Source organism: Camelina sativa, chromosome 13, assembly GCF_030686135.1.
Source record: "Camelina sativa cultivar CO46 ecotype springtype chromosome 13, ASM3068613v1".
In the NCBI taxonomy this organism is placed as follows: Eukaryota; Viridiplantae; Streptophyta; class Magnoliopsida; order Brassicales; family Brassicaceae; genus Camelina; species Camelina sativa.
This window is the reverse complement of record NC_141892.1, coordinates 22,543,079-22,558,692: the sequence shown is the minus strand read 5'-3', so window position 1 is coordinate 22,558,692 and position 15,614 is coordinate 22,543,079. Positions and strand designations below refer to the sequence as shown.

General features: G+C 32.2%; 2 protein-coding genes across 2 annotated transcripts; one reads left to right on the top strand and one right to left on the bottom strand.

The window, feature by feature from the left end:
* Positions 1–582: 582 nt before the first annotated feature.
* LOC147929858 (uncharacterized) lies at positions 583–3,189 on the top strand. Its single transcript, XM_087480757.1, has 6 exons — positions 583–1,229; positions 1,637–1,766; positions 1,875–1,925; positions 1,969–2,162; positions 2,242–2,470; positions 2,707–3,189. Exons 1-6 carry the CDS (start codon positions 583–585, stop codon positions 3,187–3,189), a joined length of 1,734 nt encoding a protein of 577 aa, XP_087336883.1.
* An 11,233-nt stretch (positions 3,190–14,422) lies between these two features.
* LOC147929857 (secreted RxLR effector protein 161-like) lies at positions 14,423–15,078 on the bottom strand. The gene is made up of 2 exons (XM_087480756.1): positions 14,994–15,078; positions 14,423–14,946 (listed from the first exon to the last, which is right to left on the bottom strand). The coding sequence occupies exons 1-2, from the start codon at positions 15,076–15,078 to the stop codon at positions 14,423–14,425; spliced, it is 609 nt and encodes a 202-aa protein (XP_087336882.1).
* Positions 15,079–15,614: the final 536 nt, after the last annotated feature.

The following is a 15,614-nucleotide window of genomic DNA, read 5'->3' as shown; positions in this document are numbered from 1 at the left end:
ATATTTACAAAAACATATAAAAATTATTATGTTTGATATTTTATCAAAACTAAACTCTTAAATGAGAGTATACATGATCAAAGGGTCATGTCTAATATGTTTTTGGTTATAAAATCTTAACACAAAATTATACTAATATTTTATTGTCACAAAGACGTCACAAATTGAGACTATATTGTGACTGAACTTATATTTTGCGACTGTTTTGTCACTATTTAGATTGTGCATGTCAACAAATTGAGACGTGTAGGTGTCTGGGTTTATAATTTGCGACTGTTCTGCCACTAAGTATAGTTTTTGTTTAATGTTTACGACAGTCACAAAGTAGTCTTAAAGTACCACTACTTTCTTACGGATTAAAATTTCCCCAAATTTTAGTGAAAATTATTAGCGGTAATTATTCCCCCGAGTTTAATTATTCCCCCCCCCATCAAATTGAACACTCTTAGTAACACTCTTAGTAAATATCGAAACCCTCATAATTTCCCGAAACCCTCTTTTTTCTTTTCTCTCTGTCTTTTCGTTTTCTAATCTACTGAAATTCCGACTTCTTCTCCGACTTCTTCTCCGACTTCTGTTCCGATGAAATCCGGCGGTGGTGGTCGTGGATCTGGCGGTGGTGGTCGTAGATCTGGCGGTGGTGGTCATGGATCTGGCGGCGTTGCGAGACGAAGTAGAGATGTCGCTTCGTCGTCTCACTCCTCTAACCCTTCCTCTCACAACGAAAATTCTTCACACTCCCAACAATCTCAACCGTCGCTTCCATCTCGGTATACGCAAGCATCATTTCCCCAGTATCCTCGAGAAGCTTCTCCTCAGCCACAACAACCAGGCTTTCAACAACAGCTCCACTCCCAGATGCAGCAGCCACCACCACCGCATGCTCATGTTCCGGTGTATCAACAGGTGGCTCCTCAGAATCCGGGATACAACCAGCCGCTTCACAATGGTGGATATCAACCACCGCTTCACCATCCGGCTTATCCACCGCCGCTTCAGGATCTGGGGTTTCTGCCGCCGAATCCTCAGAATCCGGTGTATCAACCGCTGGCTCCTCCGAATCAAGGATTCCAACCGCCGCCGCCTCCGAATCAGGACGGTCAAGAGCATCCACCACCGGCTCAGAATCAAGACTTCCAACAGCAACTGGATGAGTTGCTTGCACTTCCTGGTCGACACCATCTCCCGATATTGAGTCCGCATCCCATCCCCGACACTCAAAGCATATGGTAAAATATTTTTTTCTTTTATTTTATCATTTGATTATTATTTTGATAAATAAGTAAAATATTTATCATTTGATTATCATTTTATCATTTGGTAAAATATTTTTTTCTTTTATTTTATAATTTGATTATCGCATTGCTCCCATTTGAATAACGCTTTGTGTGTTGTGTTATCGTTTAGATAAAATAAGTAGATTATTGTTTGGTTCAGTTTCTTATTGTTTTCAAAGTTTGGTTCGTTTTCTTAGTTGTTTTCAAAGTTTCTAAATTGTTTTCAAAGTTTGTTGTGTTGTGTTGTATTGTGTTGTGAAGTTTAGTTCAATTTCCATTAGATTATTGTGTTGTGATCCATTCGCTTATGTTTGATGGCTTATATTTTATAACTTAACACTCTCATATTTATGTAACAGGTTTGGACGAGACAAAGGAAAGCTATCTCGTGTTATTTCTGGGATTTTAAGGAGAAAGTTCGATGGTCCATACTTCAGCTGGAAGGTTACGCCATTACACATACGGGAGAGATATTTTAGATCCTTTACGGTAATGAGTTTCTTTTTAGACACAGTTTCTTTTTTTACTAAACTAAGTCAATGAGTTTGTCTTTTGTTTACTTACTTGACACTTACTTTACATTGTTGTACTGTGTAGAGGAAATACAATTGGGATGTTGCGATTACTGAGCTTGTGAGAGAAGGATTTGTGAAGATAGCGAAAAACAGAATGAAAGGAATTGTAAGTCAAGCAAAGACGTATGATGAGCCACCGATTTGGATCAATCCTACACTTTGGAAACAAATGTGGGAGCATTGGGACACACCTGAAGCTAAGGAGAAGAGCTCTAATGCATCCCAAGCCCGTAATTCTGATCGTGACGGTCTTGGAATCCACAAACATCTATCCAGCCAGAAATCTTACTTGCGAATTCAACAAGAGTTGGTAAATGCTCTAAACTAACTCTAATTATTTCATTTAAATATTTCAGTATCCACAATTAACATTTTTCTATCCATTGTAGGAAGAAAAGTTGGGACGTCCTGTCTCGCTTGGAGAGGTGTTTGTCGCAACACATACAAAGGCAGATGGAAGTTTTTATTCAGAAGGCCAAACAAGTTGTGGAGACATATGAGAAGAACATAGAGGAGGTAATGTCTCAAATGGAGTCTGATGTTACAGACCACTCCTCGCCAGATTCTCCTCATGCAACCCTCCTCCCCATTCAAGAAAAAGATGACATTTTCTTAAAGGTAATTTCCAGTACAATTGTCTTTGTTGTGCCTATCATAATTGTCTTATTTTGCTAAGCTAAGTATCTGATTTTGATTGATGCTTAAGAATCCTTGATATTGATATACTTTTGATTGATGCTTGAGAATACTCGATGTTGATTATCTGGGTTTGTGTGATATTTCTATCTGGGTTTGTGTGATATTTCTGTTTGTTATGTTTGTTTTGTGAATGATCATCTCTTCTTTTGTCTTAGTGTACTGTAACGAATGCCAAGGGAACCCCCTTTGGACTTGGAAGTCTCTCGGAGATAATCACCAAAGGGAAAAGAAAGGCTACTTATCCAAGCTCTAGTCCAGATTCGCTGTTAGAGATTCAAGAACAACTCCAGGTTGCTCGTCGTAAGCTCGCTGATCAAGATGAAGAAAATGCTCGACGTGCCAGAGAAGATGCTAGACGTGATGAGGAGCAACGTGACGCTCAAAACCGCATTGCAACCTTGGAGATGCTCGTATCCTACTTGAAGACTAGTGATCCGGGGGTTGCAGAATTCTTGTCTACTCAACCACCAGCCAATGCGCCATTAACCACAGCAGCACCAGCAACCAACATCACTCCAGCCACTGCGACCAATGTCAACCAACCTGCAACAACCACTTCAGGAGCTAGTTCACCATCTACTTCACCTGCGACTGCACCAACCACTTCACCTTTGTCAGTATCATCCTCTCATGCTTAACAAACTAATTCTATCTCTTTTAAGCCTCTATAACTATTTTTTGGATTGTGTAGTAGTGTTTCTAGATCCTTAGCCTAAAACTATTTTCTGTATATGATCGTTGAATGATTTGTATGTTTTTTGTTAAGATCATTCAAATCAGGATTTTAATTTAAATTCAGGTTTTTTTTTTCAAAATTTATTGTATACTGTCCCAAATTACTAGGTATATTTTCACTGATTTGCGACCATTTATAATTTAAATAAACACAAACAAAGTACCAAATTTGTTGTGTATATGTCAAGATTTTGGGACTAAAAAAACTTAGTCTTCAGTCCGTCACAAACAATTCTGACTCCTTTGCGACTATCTTGTGACTAAACAGCGACTATTTTAGGACCAAAATTCAGATTTTTAAAGTTTACTGTGGTATTAAGTCAGTCTTCCAAACGTAGCTAATTTGTGACTACCATGTCGTCTGAAAGAAGTCGTCTATTACGACTGCCAAAGCGAGTCACTATACTGTCGTTAATTACGACGGTATATTCCGGTCTGTCCGTAGTCGCCAATTACGACTGCGCCAGTGAGTCACTATAGAGTCGTTCATTACGACGGTACGTTTCGGTCTGTCCGTAGTCGCTAATTAACGACCATAACCCTTGTCTCCAATGCGTCGCAAATAAGGGACTGGTTTGCGACCAAAACAATTTGCGACCAAATATTTGCGACCAAATATAACAGTCCTTCAATAGTTGCACATACCGACTTAGCGACTGATTTGAGACGATTCCAGTAGTCCCAAACGCCGTGTTTTCGTGTAGTGTGAATCGATCAAATCTTTCCATTCTTTGCACACCGATCTGAATCTTGCAATGCTTTTCAACGGAAGTCGCACCAAAACAAGAAACGCCACTTCAGGAATATTCATTTCTGCAAACAAACAACATATAACTAATAAATTACATCAAACCAAACAAGAAAATGCTTTTTGTGTAATAAAAATCGAAACACGTTGAGATTTATGGCTTCATGCATATAACAATTATCATAATTAAATGAACAAATAACCAAAACTACAAATAAATACTTGAGAAAAGATAATACGATAAATATATCGAATGCTCGTTTTAGATAGTGAGAAGAATTTGATAGATCTAAATATTGAATGCTCGCTATAATGGTAACGAAAACAAGAAAAATTTGGAGTCTTACCTAATTTCGTTGGGAAAGAGAGAAGACAAAAAGTACAAAAGAGGTTGTTATACTGGGCGGCAGCAGAAGACAAAATAGATTATGTTATCGATATTGTGGGGTTGAAAGAATCGTAACTCGGAAATTATTAGGTTTAATCGTTTATATATCTTTTTTGATCAAACACTATGGTACATTTTACTGTGGCTTTTTACTTTTGTCTTTTTTTTTGTTAGTCATTTAAAAAAAAAAGATGGTAGTAAAATGGAAATTAATTTTATGAAGATATATTTCTATATAAAATAGAATATAAATATTTCAAAGAAAGAAAGATATATTTTTAGATATATATTTTTGTTTGACTACAATGAGATAGTATTAAAAACTTTTTTGACTATTAAAATTTAAATTTTTATGAGTAGCTTTTTTATTTTTAATAAAAAAAATTATTATGTTCTTAAAATCAATGGTTTTTCATATAATTTTGTCAAAATTAATGTTAATTCTATAAATGTTATTAATAAAATATCATAATTATAATATATATATATATATATAAAGTATAGATTTGTTTAATATCAGTTCTTCAATATAAAAAGTATAGATTTGTTTAGAGGATTTTCAAAAATACCCCTTTTTAATATATAAAATGACAAAATTCTATAACTTAAACCCGAAATACTAAGGGGAATTTCAAAAATACCTCTTTTGCAATACTATTTTTTTAAATACTCCTCTTTCAAACTTGACCAAAAAAGCCGCTAAATATGTGCAAATTATCATATTTTCAAAATTTCTGTGTAAGCTTATAAATATATACACAAATTACCTTTGTATGTGTGTAATATTTTTTTTTAAATACATTATAAATACCTTTTAAAAAATGTTTAAAAATATTTGAAAAACCTTGTAAACATATTAAAAAACTTGTAAAAACCTTTTGAAATGTTTTAAAACTTCATAAATATTTGGATCGAGTCTATAGGTAGTAGTTATTATCTAGAAATACCTTGTGAACCATATTTAAAAAGGGTATTTTTGAAAATGGATAAATGAAAGGGGTAGTTTTGAAAAAGGGTATTTCTCAAAAATTCTCAAATGCTAAAACCTACCCCCTAAAAACTATATCCTAAATGTATAGAGAACCAAAACCTAAACAAAATTCTAAAAATTAATTTAGCATATCGTAATCTTGTAAAAGAGGGTAAAAATAAAAATGTTCGAAACAATGTATTTTTGAAAAGGGTATCCAAAAAGGGATATTTCTAACAAACTAGATAAGAGCCCGCACGATGTGCGAATTTTAAAATTGTTGAAAAAAAAAATCCTAAACCCTCAAAAACTTTTTTTTTAATATAAAAAGATATTTTATTTCAAGAAGTAAATATATTAATAATTTTAGTTAGAGCAAAAATCATATTTGTATTTACCTTCATACACTTATTTATATTTTAAATATATTATAACAACTATTTCAATAATCTAAAGCTAAATTATACCCCACCAAAACTTTTGACAAATACTCATCATTAAAAATATTTTTATTGTCAAATTTCAAGAACATTTCAAAACTTATTACAAAATATTTTACATGCAAAGAATACATCAAAACAACATATAATTAATAATCAAGTACAATTTTACTATATTTTTTAGCACTAAAAATATGCTCTTACACCCAAAATTATTTTATTGTTAAAGTATGCTCTTTATCACCACCTAAAATGTCTTTTAAACAAACTAAACAAATTTTATGTTGTTTTACTTTCATTTTGGCATAATTATAGTTCTTATAATTACTAAAATTGTTTTGTGACAAAATTTTTTACACCATGAAGTTTTTTACTCCAGAGATATTTTGGATGAACTACTGGTGAAAATTATCTACTCGAGTATAATGATTTATGACCAACCCAATAAAAGTTTTTTATTGAGAAATTGAAAGAAAGTTAATATAACATAATAAAAATAAAAATTTGAAAATTATAATCATGATAGTATATATAAGTCTTATATAATTCAGATATACAAAATAATAACTTTATAACAATCCTAAACATGACATATGTCATAATTCACGTAAAGGATCGATGACCTGTTTCCTCCTCAGAAGTATTACATTGTACCAAAATTACTTAGAACTATGACGTTGTCTAAAATATTCTCGAATCGTAAGTTCTCAAATTCATTCTACCCTAATCAAATATGATGTACATATATTTTACCATGTTTAAGCATAGTTTATCCTTCTCTTTTGCATTGTTTAGTAGTTATTCATTAGATTTTATAGTCATTTCTGTCCAAATATGCAATTAGGATGTTTAGAAGCATGCAAGTACGTACATTTGTACATTTAGAGTATTATTAGGTGTTATGGAGCTTGAAAAGGTTAAGAAAGGACTTGGTGTTATTTCTGGTGCTAAACAAGACAACTAGAAGCATCAAGAACGTAAAAGAAAAAACTCCACCATACCACTCGACCAAACACACCGTCGAGCACTCGACCAGATTCATAACGAGCTCCTCAAAGATTGATTCGAATGAAGACCTCCTTTGAGATTCGGCTTCAGAATCCTTCATCGAAGTTGTAGATAATCGAGTTACCTTTCCAATGCATGTTGTCTGAGGTCAATCCTATCCCTGTTTTTTGAACAGATATCATCCCAGATCGAAGACTCGAGCTACTTGACGGACCAACCATTCGACCATGCACTCGACCGAGCACATGGTCGAGCACTTTCAGCCTCCTAAGTGTTTTGTCTGTTAGCTAATTTAGGGCTTCTTTCCCCTTTTATAAATATATCTTGTACTCTATGGCCGCCCACAAGTCAAAATAGTCAGAAAAATATCTAGTGCCACCTCAAACCTAGTTTTTACCCCTTTTGGGTTTTATTTATGTTTATGCATCATTAGCCATTTTTGTTCTTTCTTTTTTTCAGATTTTCATACTTTGTAAGCTCCATAACTTTCTGAGTATTGAGAATCTGAGTTTGCTTATTCGTATTAAGTTAAAGTTCTCTCTTTTATCTTTCTCATCATGTTAGTTTCATTAATTTATGGGTTTGAGTTCATCATCATCATGTCTTGTTCATATGAGTAGTGAGTTAGGATTCTAGAGATGGATTAGGCTGGTTTAGGGTTATGGGTGTTTATATTGATCAAGCTTGTTTGCCCATATACCTCTTCTAGATTAGGTGTCATCTAAGCTGTTCTTATATCTGAGAGGGTAAGAAAGGATCTTAAGCTTCCTTGCATCATACCAATGTTTAGGTTGTTAGATAAAGCTAATACTAGAGATCATCATGCCTAGCCCAAGAGATTGGTTGTCTAGAGTGATTTTTGACAAATAATGGTCTGGTTCTTTAAAGCCTATTTAGTATGGTTTCACCAATGAGAGTTGGGTTCGGATGTTACTAAACTTGATTACTTCTGTCATGAAAGTGGATTAGTAAGTCTTTAGGATCATTGTCTAGAGATAGCTCATGTTGATTGAGGTTTGTGGATCAGTTTAGATAGCCATAGCTTGAACACCAGTCCATGAATCCATCTCTAGGAGTCTACTTTGTTATTTGATTGTCTGTTATTGCATCTTATCTTGTTTAGTTGCATTCTGTTCTGTTTTAAGTTGTTACAATTGCTTATGTTCTTCAGTTATGCACCACTCGACCATGCACTCGACCGAGTGCATACTCGAGCGCCAGTTTACTTCCTTCTTTATGTTCTGTTTCATTTCAGTTTGCTTTTAAATTCATTTGTTAGTAGTTTGCTATTGCTTAGCATAGTTTATTGCACTTGTTCTATAGTTTAGTTATGCATTAGTATTGTCTTAAGTAGCTTTAATCTTCTGCATTTTAATTTCTGTCATTAGGTTGTTAGAAACAAATCAACTTGATATTTGGCTTAACTTGAATGCATTGATCATGTCTTGACTGCTTACATATCACACTCTTTATGGATTGAAATCCTTTATGCTACAACTACATAAGGGTATTGAAACACCTTGCATCCCATATGATCATCATTGCTTATGTTTGTTTGACTTTGCATCATTCATTCATATATCCACACCACAAGAATAACCATGTTTCACAAAAGTTCTCATATATTTCTTTATATATCTGAGTTTAAACGGATTACGAACAAAATCCGATAAAAATTACTAAATCTGGTTTGAAACCAATTTTAAAACAGTTTAACGTTATAACTTCCAAAATTTCAAAATCCCTTCTCAATTACTCGATCAAGTAGCTTTTCTTTCATTACCAGAATCATCCAGAAGAGAAAACTCTAGATTTTGACCAGAAACATCAACCATTGACTAATCTTCGAAACTTATAACACTACTAACTGTAGAATCACTTTTGGATCCTCCATCAGTGTCTCCATCCTCCGTTAATTTAGCGGGTTTTATATACTTTGATTCCATTTCATTGCATATGATAGTTTCCATTGAAGAACCTGCACGAATCAAAGACCCACAATAGATAAGTAAAATTGTATCAGAAAAAAACAAAGATCAAAGCTTTCAATATAAACATGTAAATTTATGTAGATATAATGTTATTTTCTTAATTAGCTGTCCTAGGACATTTCAAAAATAATAATTCTTTTTACATAACTTATGTTATTCTTTTGAGATTTGTTATTCCGTATTTATTGATTAATAATAATATACATGTTTAATGAATTATTTTTTTGTTTATACATGTCAAAATCTAATTAAGAAAAAATGTATAATATAATTAGCATACAATGAAAAATATATTAGTTTGTTAATTTTCCTTTTTGATTTAAGAAATTATTTTTAGATATAACATGTACGGGAGGTGTATTCAACTTGACATTTTAAGTGATTTGTGTAACATTTACAAATCATATGTTATTCAATCATGTATTTTAAAAAGTTCATTAAAATCCACTGTTATTGAACTAATGATTTAAAAAAACTACTTTAAAATCCACAGTTATTCAAAACAGTTTATGGATTTGGATTTTAATAAGTTTTAGGAATTATGGAGGATTTGAGAGGATTTGTTTAGTTAAAAATACAGAAGTCCAAATCTCATGGTTTTATGCGGGATTTGAAATTTTTTTACTATAAATCATATCAACTTCCGTAAAGTCTATCAAAATTCCAAACTTCCTAAATCTCATAAAATTCTCTAAAATCATGGTTTCAATACACCCCCGTAAATTTTATGTAGATTTAGGCCCTGATTGGTGAAGACTTTTAAGACTTTAAAAGTATTTAAAAGTTGTAAAAGCATTTTATTTGCCAATCATACTTTTATGACTTTATTATTTGTTTAAGTTTTAATAGGTACTTTAATTTTTTCCTTCTTTATTTCTCGTCCTTTTTTAAAGCCTCAAACTGACGCTGTAAAATCAATAAATTTTAAAAACATTCTTTTTTTCTCTCCCCATTATGTTTAAAAGCTCTCCAAAAGTATATATATATATATATATATATATATAGATATATTACATATTTTATTTTTACAAATTAAATATTCTCTTTTTTTCTTTTTCTTTTAAGATCTATTTCAAGAACAATTTTAATTTTTTTTATCATCTAATGATGTAAAAGAGTTTATGAAATTCATCATTAATAATGGAGTAACATTAAAAACAATAGATTGATTAGTGTTTGATGGATTTTTGACTGGTCATATAACTACTCAATATAAAAAAAACATTCAAAACAATTAAAAATCAAGTCAATCACCAAAAACAAACAAAAAAAACAGAATTTTCAAACAAAATCACATATATTATTGGCATACATTTTTAAAAATTTAATTTATCATTAATAAACTTTATTTTGTTATTAAATTGTTAGAAATTATCTTCTGACATAATTTATATTTATTATTAATAAAAAATTAACAACTACAGCTTTAAAAGTTGTTGGTAAACAATCAGATTTTAAAAGTAAATTTTTTTACAGTCAAACCATCTACATCCAAATTCTCTAGAGCTAAAATTTTAAAGTCAAAGTCTCTACAGCCACAAAGAACAGTCATTACCAATCAAGGCCTTAATACTATTGTTTTAGTTAGCTATTTTGAAAAGTAATAATTTTTGACACATGTCAACATCTTATCAGTATACTTGATACTTGTCATGATTATGTTAATGGATATCATTGTAAACCCATCTTTATATAATAAGATTCTCATCTTTTTATAGGATTTTGTTTTGGTAAATTATATTTATTCCAAAGGGCTTGAGCATGATAAATTATATATTACTAATACAAGAATATGACTGGCATTTGGTCACATCACAAAACAGTAAAACATTCACATTTGAAATTTGATTAAAACTTAAAAAACAGAATACAAAAATCAAGAAGGCTTCGGACGGGAAAGACGGTGCAGCCAACGAGGGAAAACAAACTGTGAAGCTAAGGAGATGGTTAGAACTACCTTGAAACGATGGGATAAAGTAATTAGAAACGTTCTCCATATACTCGCCACAACTGTTAAAACTCAAGACACAACCATCCATACACTTACAAACGTCTTCAGTGTCGTCATCTAGTATTATAAACATCATGTTTATATATATATATATATTAAACTGTGGTTGGTCGAGTTCCACTTGTAATAAACAAAATAGTTATAGGGATCGAGCAGTACGTGACTCTGTACCATTGGGACCTTCCTCAGGCACTCCATTATAAATTTAGATTTTTATATTTACGAAATCTATATATTCTAAAAATCATCTAGATTCGATTTAGTTCAACTATGAACACTTTTTTACTAAAGAAAAACACTAATTTTAGTCCATTGTTTGATTATGCTTGACGATGGATCTAAGTCTTCAGTAATTGATTTGTTTTCCCTTACTCCTTGTTGCTTTTAATTGATCTTTGATGAATAAGATCAATAATCCCTTTTCTGTTGTGTATTTGGTTTGCTAGCGTTTCTCACGATATGAGAACATAACCATTGGTGTAACGATTCAACAGCCACACATATATATACATGTATATACAGTCACCTTTGAAGAGGTGTACTGGTTCATAATAGCACCCCTTAATAATGCATAGACAGAACACATCACGGTGTTGTCTTAAATATTAGAATCCACTGGTGCAACCAATGAGGGAGAACATATTGCAAAAAGAGGAGATGGTTAGGAACACAATTAAACCATGGGAAAAAGTAGTCACATATGTTCTCCATTTACTTGCTACACCTGTTAAAACTCAAGACGCAACCATCCATACACTTTATATCGTCTTTCGTTTTCCTTGTGAAGACTAAACACTATTTTCCTCAAGTTAAATATAAACTTGAACTTGAATATTAAACTGAAAGAGACATAGGCCAAATAGAATATAAATATTCTTACATTCTTCCACTTGGCATTTGTGTCAACTTAATGGTTTGATAACTTTAATGCGCATTTTAATATCAAGTTCTCTTAACCTTCAATGACTTAAATAAAATCAAACTGAGCGAATCATGGCGGTTACACATCATTGAACGACACTCTCACTTGTGGTTTTCATTTTCACGGAACTCGTTGAAATAAACAAATCGACCCTTCCGAGGTTGTGTTAAAATTATTGTTATTTCTGTCATATAATTTTGTCAAAATTAATGTTAATTCTATAAATTTTATTGATAAAATATCATAATTATACAATATAAACATTTCTACTTTTATAAATATCTAAATCACATCATACATATACTATAATTGTTTAATATCAGTTTTTCAATATAAAAAGAGTAGATCTTTTTTATAATTTTGTTTTGGTAAATTATATTTACATCAAAGGGCTCGAGCATGATAAATTGTATATTTACTAATACAAGAATATAATAAACTGGTACTTGGTTACATCAAAGTACTGTAAAACATTCACAAATTTGATTAAAACTTAAAACACATAATACAAAAATCAAGAAGGCTTTGGACGGGGAAGAGGGTGCAGCCAATGAGGAGAACAAACTGTGAAGCAAGGAGATGGTTAGAACAACCTTGAAAGGATGTGACAAAGTAATTAGAAACGCTCTCCACATACTCGCTGCAATTGTTAAAAGTCAAGCCGCAACCATCCATACACTTACAAACGTCTTCAGATTCCTTAATTGTGAAGACTCAACACTTTAGTCATCAAGTTAATAAATGAGGTTTTGATTAATTGAAGTTATGGTGATGGCAGGAAGATGTACAACTTATTAAGAACATGGGAATGGATGCTTACAAATTCTCCATTTCTTGGTCCCGCATCTTTCCAAGTATGTATTTCTAATCTTGTTGTGTTTTGTTTTGTATTAGAATCTACTTTACATTGAGTAATGTAATGTTACTATATAAGTACTAAGTATGCAATTTTTAAAAACTCAAAGCGTGAAAATAATACTATGTATGTATCGTTTACATATGGCGTGGGACTAATAAACGAAGCTGGAATCGATCACGACAACAAACTCGTAGATGCTTTACTTGCAAAAGGTATTTTCTTTATTTTTTTTTGTTGCATGATTTTAAGGGTCTAAGTATTATAATAATCTCAAATTCTATGTTGTCATCTATTATTATGAACATTGTTTTATATATATTTAACTGTGATTGGTCGAGTTCCACTTGTAAATTGTAATAAACAAAATAATTGTAGGGATCGAGCCGTACGTGACTCTGTACCATTGGGACCTTCTTAAGGCACTCCATGATCGATACCTCGGTTGGCTATATAAATTCAGATTTCTATACTTTTGAAATCTATATATCCCATAGATTATCTAGATTTGATCTAATTAAGCCATAAACACTCTTTTATAGAAATACTAACTTTGATCAATTGCTTGACTATGCTTGATGATGAATCTAAATCTTCAGTAATTGATTTTCTCTTTCCTTACTCATTATTGCTTTCACTTGATTATTGATGAAGAAGATCAATAATCTCTGTTCTGTTGTGTATTTGGTTTGGTAGTGTTCCTCACGTTATGAGAACACAATCGTTGATGTAACAATTCAACAACCACACATATATATGCATGTATATACAGTCACCTTTGAAGAGTGGTACTGGTTCGTAATAACACCTCTTAATAATACATAGATACAACATATACATATATATATATATATATATTACTTATATAATATAATTAAGAAAAGGGAAGAGGGTTATCAATACACCCAAATTCTAACACTAATCGAAACCGATTCATCACGGTATTGTCTTTAATATTAGAATCCACAATGTTAAATATAAACTTGAACTTTACTATTAAACCAAAAGAAACATAGACCACGCAGAATATAAAACACCTATGAATCACTGTTTCAATTGAATATAAAGGTTCACGTCCTAACATAATGGTGCAATTTTTTGTCTTAGAGGATGCATGAAAAATTGTATTACAAATAAACTCAAAACATAGCTACACACTAAGTAGGGAGAGGACGAGGGAGCTGGTGCAACCAACGAGGGAGAACATACTATGAAAATAGGAGATGGTTAGGAACACAGTTAAACCATGGGAAACGTAGCCACATATGTTCTCCATATACTCGGTACACCTGTTAAAACTCAAGACGCAACCATCCGTACACTTACTATCGTCTTCGTTTTCCTTGTGAAGACTAATAGCTAATGTCCTCAAGTTAAATATAAACTTGAACTTTATTATTAAACCGAAAGACACATGGGCCACATAGAATATAAAATATTCTTACATTCTCCCACTTGGTTAAATAACTTTAATGCGCACTTTATTATCAATTTCTCTTAACATTTAATAACTTAAATAAAATTAATTTGATCGAATCATAGCGGTCACACGTCATTGAACGACATGCTCCCTTCCATGTATCACAAATCAATTCTAATTTTATATTATTCTTTTATATTGAGAAGAAACTTAATTCTCAAAATAGTTATGTTATCTATAAACCATAAATGTGTGCATACTTTAATTATAACATGTTTAATAAAAAATAATAACATAACTTAAAGTGAATTCATAATGTCTCATACATAATAAGCATCCTATAATCAAAAGAGCAAGGTCTTATCTATAACACTCATACGCTCTACATTGCCAATGAACACATTGGGTAGTAATCCTTAATTAGCGGATATGCAACCATCATATCCGTCCTTATATGCTCAAAAGACACTCTACGTTTCCGCACTTCTTTTGTGAAATATAAGTACTTTATCTCCATGTGTTTAGCACCTTTCAAGTACTTTTCATTCTTTGAAAAGAAGACAGCTGTGGATTTATAACTATAAATTCTCAGCTGCTTCTCTATGTTGTTGACAATCCGAAGCCCTGAAATAAAGTTCCGCAGCCACAATGAATGAACTGTGGCCTCAAAGCATGCCACAAATTTGGCCTCCATAGTGGAAGAAGCAATGACACACTGGTTTTCACTTTTCCATGATACTGCTCCTCCCGCTAACAAGTACAAGTATCCAAATATCGATTTTCTACTATCAACGCATCCAATATAGTCTGAATCTGAATATCCAATGACCTCGAGGTCATCAGATCTCCTGTATGTAAGCATTAGCTCTTTTTTCCTTTCAAGTACCTGAGAACCTTCTTTGCAGCCTTTTAGTGGTCCATTCCGGAATTACTTTGATATCGACCCAACATACCAACAGCAAAACTGATATCTGGTCGAGTACATGTTTGAACATAGTTCAAACTCCCAACAAGTGATGCATAAGGAGTTCTTTCCATTTCTTTACGTTCCAATTCATTTCTTGGACATTTTATTTTACTGAACTTGTCCCCTTTCTGAATTGGAATTTACCAGCAGAGCATTCACTGATTCTATATCTCTCTAAGACCTTATTGATATATCCTTTATGAGACAAACTTAGCAATCCTCTTGATCTATCTCAAATTATTTCTATTTTGATCACATAAGATGCGTCACCCATATCTTTATTTCACAGTTCTTAGACAGATACTTCTTTTTGTCATGTAGCATACTCATATCATTCGCATCAAGCAAAATATCCTCAACATATAAGACTATAATGAAAAACTTGCTCCCAGTAAATTTTATGTAGATGCATCGGTCAACGATAACCTCTACAAACCCATATGACGTAATGGTATCATTAAACTTCAAATACCATTGTCTAGAAGCTTGTTTAAGTCCATATTTTGACCTTTTCAGCTTACACACCAGATGTTCATTTCCTGTGGCCACAATCCCTTTAAGCTGATTCATATATCTTCCTAAAGCTCTCCATTCAGAAAGACGATTT

Excerpts from the sequence above, each read along its gene's own strand:
- LOC147929858 (XM_087480757.1), top strand. The coding sequence starts at position 583 with ATGAAATCCGGCGGTGGTGGTCGTGGATCTGGCGGTGGTGGTCGTAGA. Across the intron at positions 1,230-1,636 it reads CCCGACACTCAAAGCATATG|GTTTGGACGAGACAAAGGAA; the intron begins GTAAAATATTTT and ends TTTATGTAACAG. Across the intron at positions 1,926-1,968 it reads AGCTTGTGAGAGAAGGATTT|CAAAGACGTATGATGAGCCA; the intron begins GTGAAGATAGCG and ends TTGTAAGTCAAG.
- LOC147929857 (XM_087480756.1), bottom strand. The coding sequence starts at position 15,078 with ATGGAAAGAACTCCTTATGCATCACTTGTTGGGAGTTTGAACTATGTT. Across the intron at positions 14,947-14,993 it reads AGATATCAGTTTTGCTGTTG|GCTGCAAAGAAGGTTCTCAG; the intron begins GTATGTTGGGTC and ends GACCACTAAAAG.